The 9,129-nt window shown below is 41.9% G+C and overlaps 1 protein-coding gene across 5 annotated transcripts; it reads left to right on the forward strand.

Annotated features, from left to right (window-relative positions):
- Window positions 1-334: 334 nt before the first annotated feature.
- Window positions 335-8,097, forward strand: ZBTB18 (zinc finger and BTB domain containing 18). 5 transcript variants are annotated; one of them, XM_080998493.1, is made up of 3 exons: window positions 360-459; window positions 2,663-2,746; window positions 4,564-8,097. In XM_080998493.1, the coding sequence occupies exons 2-3, from the start codon at window positions 2,734-2,736 to the stop codon at window positions 6,144-6,146; spliced, it is 1,596 nt and encodes a 531-aa protein (XP_080854619.1). In that variant the 5' UTR covers window positions 360-459; window positions 2,663-2,733; the 3' UTR covers window positions 6,147-8,097. The 5 variants fall into 5 exon arrangements, with proteins under 5 accessions (XP_080854621.1, XP_080854619.1, XP_080854620.1 ...); XM_080998494.1 differs by having other exon boundaries at window positions 368-459; window positions 2,690-2,746; XM_080998497.1 differs by lacking the exon at window positions 360-459 and having other exon boundaries at window positions 2,293-2,746; window positions 4,564-5,251; window positions 5,364-5,496.
- Window positions 8,098-9,129: the final 1,032 nt, after the last annotated feature.

A 9,129-nucleotide genomic window follows, 5' to 3' on the forward strand; every position in this document is an offset into this window, starting at 1 on the left:
AAGGAGGGGAGCCGAGGAAACATCTGGCTGCCGCAGCCCGGGCCCGTCTGTGCCGCCGCCGCCGCCGCCGCCGCGCGTGCTCTTGCGCTGCGTGCGCCGGGCTCCCCGCCCCTCCCTCCTCCTTCCCGCTCTGCCGGCCCGGGATCCTCCGGGGCGCTGCTGCTGCTGCTGCTACCATGGGGAGCCGTTGAGGCAGCGCGGGGGCCGCTTCGCTCCCACCTTCCCCCCCCCGCCTTCTTCCTCCCCCCCGCCCCGCTCTCGCTGCCCCGCGGGGCGGCCCCTCACTCTCTCGCTGCCTCGGAGGCGGGGAGCGGGCGGGACGCCGGCGGGGGGCGCGGGGAGCCCGGAGCGGCGGAGGGGGGCAACGGCGGCCGGAGGAGGAAGAAGAGGAGGAGGAGGAGGAAGAGGAAGCAGCGGCGGCGGCGGCGGCTCAGGGAGACTTGGGGGCCGCTCCAGAGTGTGAGTCCCGACCGTGACCCCCCGATGGGACTGGGCGGGCGGAGGGGGGGCTGGGCTGGGCTGAAGCAGCAGGTTGTTGTCGCGGGGGGAGGGAGTTGTGGGGCGGTTAAGGAAACTTAAGTGTGCGGGGTAGGAAGTTGTGGGGGCAACGGGAGGGCCCTCGGAGGGGTTGACTGGCGCGGAGGTAACTGGTGAACTGGTTAAAGTGAACTGGGGTGGGGTGGGGAGGGGGCTCTGCGAGTGGAAATCTCCCCCTCCAAGGCAGGAAGCCAGAGGGTCTTGTGGGGGGTGTGGGGAGTTGGTTGGGGTTAGGAGCAGATGAGGCGTGGCGTGTGGGTCAGTGGGTCAGGGTGGAAAGTGAACATTCCTGAATGGTAGGGGTGGGGGTGGGGGGTGGAAGCAGGTGTGTTTCTTGTGGCGGCTTGTACAGCACCAGGTGCATCTACGTGTGGACTGGAGATGTGGGGCAGAGCAGGTCCAGCCCCTGAGCAAGAGTTCGCAGCTTCCCATGCAGGGTGGGAGAGTGAGGAGGTTTTGCTGGGGGACGGGGGGGGGGCTGGGCTGAGCTAAGGAACAGATGGGGGGAACAGAGACGAAGTCCTTTGTGTGTGGCAGAGGCAGTGTGTATGTGTTTTGTTTTGCAGCTCAGGAGGTCAAGGGGGGGGGTAGGGGATCTGGGGAGCAATGCAGCTGTGGAGACAAGGCGGGGTGGCTGAGAAGAGAGCTCTGCTCCCTCCAGGACTCTTGTGCTCAGTTCTTCCAGCTACTTTCCTTTTGTTGTTGCTCTGGTTACTGTGATCTGGTCTGTTCTTGCATTTGTCTGCTTTCTTCTGTCCTGTTGGTGCTTCTTTTCCTCACCCACCTCCCCCTTCTGTGCATTTGCTTTGCTTTTTGGTTTCTCTGCACTCTTTACAGAGTGTCAGAGGGCTGGATTAAGTTATAGTTGGTTTAATCGCCAACTTTGTTTCTCCATGAAGAGTGAAAGTGTGGGTGTTAATCTGCCCCATATTCACCCAGTTTCTTTTTCGAATTTTTGGTATTCTGATAAGAATGGTGGCAACTAGGGCAGGGCTTGGATTAGATGATGGCTACTGCTATAGGTGTTCATAGTTATGAATAAATGGTGCGGAGAAGTTAGTTCATTGAGCGTAAAGTTAGTTGATGGCCTGGGAAAGTCAGTCAGGGAGACTCATTCTGCTGTGTTGTTCATTCTGCTTTGTTGAACAGCTCATTTCATTTTAGTTTATTGCTCCTTTATACATGATACTATCCTGTCAAGTAAAAAGAGATCAAAACAATTTTTCCCATGCTCAGTAAAAAAAGTTACATGCTTTAGTGTAGGTGGTAGTTCTGCTGCCCCCATTCATTAAAATCAACACATTATTCAATATTTCACACCAATATTTGACAACCCTCATTTGAGCAAAAATGCCATATTTTGCAGTGCAGAGGACAAAGTATTAAAAGGAGAAGTGTTATTATTTTTCTATGTCTTGTTTTTTCAAGTGCAAAATGCAGTACAACTTGAATTTGGACTCCCTATTTATTTTATATTAAGTGTTCTGAAAGAACATTGGGTTTCATTACTATATACAAATTCCTAAGCACTCTGTTTTTTACGTGAGTAAAATACTCTGACAGAGTATGGTATTTGTACAGTCTTTAAAAAAATAAAACAAAGAACCCCCTCGATGTACAAAGAAGGGGTTCATTGAGATAAACCAGTTGGAGGAAAGTCATCTGCTAAAACGAAACTCTGGGTTCAGTTAAAATGGTTTGGTATGGCTTGAGTAAGTTCTCAGTGTATGAAAGACTCTGCAAAGTTGTGACAGAAGGGTTGCTATACTGTATGTGCAGTGGAGCCCCATATGTTTAAGGGTTTTTTTCCCTACTTTTCTGTTTTAGAAAGTTTTGAAAAAAGAGACTTTGAAGTATTTTGTTTATACTAACAGACAAGAAAAGTTCTCCTAAGAAAAAGCTGGTGGCAGGAGTGTAGAGGAGTAGCATATGGCATTAAAAGGAGCACAGCTGGAGGTAGCATTTCCATCTGAACATGATGTCAGAGCAGCTGACAGCCTGCCATCCCTCAGCCTTTTATTCTAACACACAGACAGAGAGTGAGTGTGTTTGCAGATCTGTGTGTAGGGAAGGTATCTCATTCCTCTCTAACATCATCTCCACTTTGCATCTGTCTCTCTCTTAGTCTGCTTTTTTTCCACCGATCTAACAGACCTGGAGCCAGCAAGACTCGGACAAAAGGACTTAATCAGGTTTATGTGTGCTAAAGGTAGGAACAGCAGTAGGCTAGCTACAGTGTATTTCTCTCTTGGTGTTTGCTTATCTAATTTCAGAATAAGAACCCCATTACTTGTTTAATGAGGTTTAGGAAGAACAAGTACAATTCAGTGAAAAGGGGATAAGAGTTTGTATTGTAATTAAGCTTGGAATATGTATTGACCTGTTTGTTCTTGTGCAGTTGTATCAAAAGTAACTCTTAAATGATGTAGTTCCCCTATTTTTATTTTCTCGGTCAGTAAGACAGCAATTCATACTGCAGGGGATAAATGTTATGGCCATACAGTAATTAAATATTCTGATGCCGCTGCTACTTAAGGATAAAAAAAGAAGGGTTTGAAATAACATGCAAGATAGAAACCAAAGTACATATGAATTCCTTGTGTGTGGTGATTTTCACTATTCAACTTTATTCTTAAAGCCGCTGAGAACTCCAGAAATCCACAGCCTTACTCTTTCTGAAAAAAATTGGAAATCATTTGTGGGTTAAACTTTAGAACCCCCCTCCTTCCCCGGAGAATAACTTCGCTAGTCTCTTCTTTTTCTTCCTTCCTTGGGTATATATTAAGGAAGTTCATTTCAATACAACAATAATTGTTTGAGGGGAGGTTTTTGTGTTCACGACTAATTTAGAACTTGTAGATTTGAGCTGCCTGAATTGGCCAGACAGCTGTAATCGCACTCCTCTATTCTTAATCTCTTTATCTGGGCAGCAGCTGCCATATGGCCACAGTCAGCTGGATCAGATGTTTATAAGCTTCCTTCTTCGTCCCTCTCTGTCCTTTCAGCCTCCTAATTTGATCACAGCTACCTTGTGAGCTGCCCTCCAATCTTTATTTTTAGCCCTCTTAAGGATTAGGATGGATGTTGGCTGTGGGGCACTTAAAGTGATTGTATTGTAAATCTTCTTGCTTTATTCCAGCAGTAGTATTTTATAGAATATACTTGGGACAGGATTATAACTTTTAAGAATATATCTCTTTGCCCAAAGATGCAGCTACTGTATATAACTGCTTTAGCAAAACTTGGATTGCAAGTCATAGAAATGAGGAAAATGCTTAAAGCCTTAAAGTAGAAACTTCCAGTGCTTGTTTCAAAAATCTTCTCTTCTAAAGAGGAATCACACAGACAAAACTACCAGAATAATGCTTGAAAGAGAGGGAAAGCAAAATTATTCAATCTTTTTTTGAAACATATTTCTTATTATAGCATATTGGTCAAAGTATTCTCCAGAAATGAGATTAATAGAGGGGCAACCTCTTCTGCGTAACTTTCACTTGTTTACATTTTAGTGTGCTCTTTTGAAGTTTTTGCCTATGAATTAGGGTTGCTTTTCAAGAGAGAGAGAGAGAGAGAGAATACTGAAAAGACTAGCATTCCCAGATGAGGCCAAAATTTTATCTCTGCCAAAGCAATTTAGAAGAGCAGCCATTGTCATCTTGATCAGTTAAATATTATCTTCTATCCCTTCGCTGTAGAATTATGCATGCTACATTTCAAGTTTTTGCTTCTGCCCTCACATTGTAAGATTTGTTGTAACATTTAACTTCATCAAGCTTAATACTTGATCCCCCTCCCCCCCCCACTCATCTGATTGTAAAATAAGCTGCAAATATATCTCTGGAAGATGGAGAAAGAAGATAGTTGAATAGAAAGAAGCTATGAAAAGTTGACTAATTTATCCATGTGATTTGTTGCATGCTGTTGGAAATACGACTCATTAATAACTTCATATCTTGCAGAAATTGTAAATGGGTGGGCACATAACTGATTACTTCCAATGCTTAACTAAGTCTTTTTGCCTCCTAGGTTATGAAGACAGCATGGAGTTTCCTGACCATAGTAGGCATTTACTACAGTGTCTGAGTGAGCAGAGACATCAGGGTTTTCTTTGTGACTGCACTGTTCTGGTAGGAGATGCCCAATTCCGAGCACACAGAGCTGTACTGGCTTCGTGCAGCATGTATTTCCACCTATTTTACAAGGACCAGCTGGACAAAAGAGACATTGTTCATCTGAACAGCGACATTGTTACAGCCCCAGCTTTCGCTCTCTTGCTTGAATTCATGTATGAAGGGAAACTCCAGTTCAAAGACTTGCCCATTGAAGATGTGCTAGCAGCTGCCAGTTATCTCCACATGTATGACATTGTCAAAGTCTGCAAAAAGAAGCTAAAAGAAAAAGCCACCACGGAGGCAGACAGTACGAAAAAGGAAGAAGATGCCTCAAGTTGTTCAGACAAAGTGGAGAGCCTCTCTGATGGCAGCAGCCACATGGCAGGAGATATACCCAGTGATGAAGATGAAGGAGAAGATGAGAAATTGAGCATCCTGCCTAGCAAAAGAGACTTGGCGGTCGAGCCTGGGAACATGTGGATGAGATTGCCCTCGGACTCGGCAGGCATTCCCCAGAGTGGCGGAGAGGCAGAGACACACGCAACAGCAGCTGGAAAAACAGTAGCCAGCCCCTGCAGCTCAACAGAGTCTTTGTCCCAGAGGTCTGTCACCTCCATGAGGGATTCGGCAGATGTTGACTGTGTCCTGGACTTGTCTGTCAAGTCCAACCTTTCCGGAGTTGAGAATTTGAACAGTTCTTATTTCTCTTCGCAGGACATGATGAGAAACAACCTGGTGCAGGTGAAGGTGGAGAAAGAGGCTTCCTGTGATGAGAGTGATGTTGGCACTAATGACTATGACATGGAACATAGCACTGTGAAAGAAAGTGTGAGCACTAATAACAGGGTACCGTATGAGCCAGCCCACCTGGCTCCTATGAGGGAAGATTCTGTTCTGAGAGAGCTAGATAGAGAGGACAAAGCAAGTGATGATGAAATGATAACTCCAGAGAATGAGAGAGTTCAGGTGGAAGGGAATATGGACAGCAGTCTGCTCCCTTATGTCTCCAACATACTTAACCCTGCAGGCCAAATTTTCATGTGTCCCCTCTGCAACAAGGTCTTTCCCAGCCCCCACATTCTGCAGATTCACTTAAGTACGCACTTTCGAGAGCAGGACGGGATCCGCAGCAAGCCTGCCACTGATGTCAATGTCCCGACCTGCTCCTTGTGTGGTAAGACTTTTTCTTGCATGTACACCTTGAAACGTCACGAGAGGACTCATTCAGGCGAAAAGCCGTACACTTGCACCCAGTGTGGAAAGAGCTTCCAGTACTCCCACAATCTGAGCCGCCATGCCGTAGTTCACACACGGGAGAAGCCACATGCATGCAAGTGGTGTGAACGCAGGTTCACACAGTCCGGAGACCTTTACAGACATATTCGCAAGTTTCACTGTGAGTTGGTGAACTCATTGTCTGTCAAAAGTGAAGCACTGAGCTTACCTACTGTCAGAGACTGGACATTAGAAGATAGCTCGCAAGAACTTTGGAAATAGAATTTTTATATATATAATTAATATATATATATATAAATCTATATAGTTGTGGTACAGTCTAAAAGCAGTCTTGTTTCCTTGAACTGAAAGTTTGGCCATTAGCTTGTTTTATGCACTTTAAGGCGGCATGAACATTTCATTACTTAGTGCTCTGATAATATGAACTATAGAAATGAGACTAATAGACTTCATAAATGTTTCCCCATCAAGTACTTCTTTTAAACAAAACTGCAAATGAAAATAATGTGATTTTTAGGTTCTATTTAACCTTCCATGCAACACTGCATCATTTCAAACTCCATTTAAAACAAAAAGCAAACAGAAATCCCCTCCAGTGTTTTATCAATTTGTTTAAATTTTTTAAAAAACTGCATGCATCTTTTCTAGCTGTGGGAAACCTGAATGCTTTTAGACCCAAACGATAAATTTCCGAAATGCTGGAGTATCTATTTTTAAACAAACGGTTGAGATATTGTAATTTGTGGATTACAACAGTTCCCAATTAAAAAACAAAAACCACCAGATTTTTGAAAATACACTGGAATTGCTGGGACTGTGTGAAGGTTTGCTTGGGATAAAAAAGGACGTTGCAGCTTCAGCAGTTGCGAACTGTGCATTTAAAAATGTGAATTACTGTTGTATACTGTAATTGATTAAATGGGCTGGGGGGTGTCAAGGAAATTGATAAGTTGTATTAATGCTCTCAGTTGAGTCTTGAAAAGTAAATATTAACGCTACGGAAATGCATGCGTTTCAGTATATTTTTGTCTTTGTTTGCATTGTATAACTTTAATGAGTGAGTTTTAAAACTTATTTAATTTTTTGTAGGAAAAAAAAACACCACTGGAAAAATTGGTGTTAATGAAGAACATAAATGCACTGTTTTTTATTTTATATAATTTAAATTAATTGCCCACTGTCTTTAAGTTGAACAAAAGCTACATGTTGATTTTAGCTATGTAAAGGAAGATAGTAATGTTTACAAACAGGCTTAGAGATTTGCATGTGCAGTGTACATTTATCAAAAAATCTGATTGCACAAAACTCATGCCAGCTCTAACTTTAGATGCATACATTACCCATATGAGCATTTTTAGAATTCCTGCTGCACAAATTAACAATAGGTCATTCATTTTTCGCCCCTTGAAAAGATTCTATGGAGTGAAAAAGCCCCACGCTGAAAGGACTAGAAAACCTTGATTGACATGGGGTGGAATAGGGTGGGGTGGGGGAACGGCAGGAGAAAAGTTGGGGGAGGGTTTGTGAACTGTGTATCCAAGCAGCAAAGTCTGCAGCCTGACGTGTGGTTTTAATGATCAACACACGGGGCAAAAGCATTTTGCACAGTGTTTGTTTTCCTGTCTTGCACTTACAAATAAGGTCTATGGGAGTAGCATGGAAAATTGTTTTTTCTTCTTTCCGCTTTTGTTTAGAATTTGATCGCCTTAACTACTGTAAACATAGCCTATTTTTGTGCTTAAGAAAAACTGAATGGAAAACTCCATTGTGTATTGCTGGACTGTTTTGGAAATATTTTGGTCAAATGTATGTTAATTTGGCTGTAATGGCATTTAAAACAAAAAAAAAAGCTGTGAAAATGGCCTTGGAGCATTATTTTTAGTTACTTGAATAGTCTAGGTTTTAAAAATACATTCTTTTTATTAATTTAGAAAAGACAATCAGTGTCTGAGAAAAATGGACTACTTTTGGAATTTTTTTGTGGACGTGAGTGATTGTTTTTTCGGGGGAGGGGGCTTGGCTTTTAGTTTCACATTCTTCTTTGGTTCTAAAAATTAGACTGACATCTAGCTTTGACAATCATAGTATGTTTTATTTTCCTGAGGGGGAGGGGGAATAACTTATAATGCTGTTTAGTTTTGTACTATTGGTGTGTTGGTGAATTTTTAAACTGTGTGCTAACTGCAATAAATTATACATACTGAGAAATCAATTAGTTGTCTTCGCCCCTTTTTAAACACTTAAACTCTAGACAATTTTCTATAATGTACTATATATGTCACCTTTTGTCCAGATTCTTCTTGGTGACTTTGATTTTAAAAAGTAAGACTATTTCACAATCTGTAACAAAAATGATTTATGACAGGCAAATGTAACATTTTAAAACGCAGCGTTAAAAAAATTTCTCTGTTCTACAGTGAGAAAGAATAGTTACTTTGCTATTCAATAAGTAAGACTGTTCTAAGTTTACAAAGGTGTTAAACTCTAAAATCTGTCAAAACTTATTTATGTTACATATGTGGACAGTGTGAATTGGGATGGGTAAGAGAGAAAAAGTAACAATTTGATGAAATTATTAGTTGACAGCTGGAACCCACAAAACCGAAACAGTGGCTGTCCCAAATAGTTTGCATTCAAGTTACCTGAATTTGCCCTAACCACTTTTCATTATGTAAGAATAAAGAGCCTGTCTCTCAAATTCATCAGTGAATTTATCATATTTTGGTAGACAAGATTTCCTAAAAATGTCTAGGCAAATCATTGAAATGGAACTCCTTTACTAATTGTGTGGTGAAAAGATGTCTCCTCATTATAGAAGAAGCTGGGGTTATGATCCTAATCAGGATCTAGCTACTTTTGAAGCATATACTATGGCGCACAAAAAATATTGAGAGTATTATGTACTAAAGGAAAGCTATACTGTATTGCCATTTAGTTAGGTACAATTTTCACAGTGCTTAGTGCACTTCATCCCAGTTTTTCAAACAATTGTTATATGTAACCTCAACATACATTTAGAACTTTTAAAAAAGAAATTTTGTTACATGAATTTATTTAAATCTTGCACTTATTTAAAAAAATGCCGTTTTCTCCTAGAAGTCTATAACAACACTTGGTTTAGACTTCATTTTTGTGAACTGTAAGATCACTTATGGACAGTAAAATTCAGATTGCAACTCTAAGTATAAGATGCAAAGTCTAAAGAGGCTTGTTTCTCCGAGATGAGAATTTTCAAATAACGTAG

The sequence above is a fragment of the Podarcis pityusensis genome (genome assembly GCF_964106645.2).
Source record: "Podarcis pityusensis genome assembly, chromosome: 3".
In the NCBI taxonomy this organism is placed as follows: Eukaryota; Metazoa; Chordata; class Lepidosauria; order Squamata; family Lacertidae; genus Podarcis; species Podarcis pityusensis.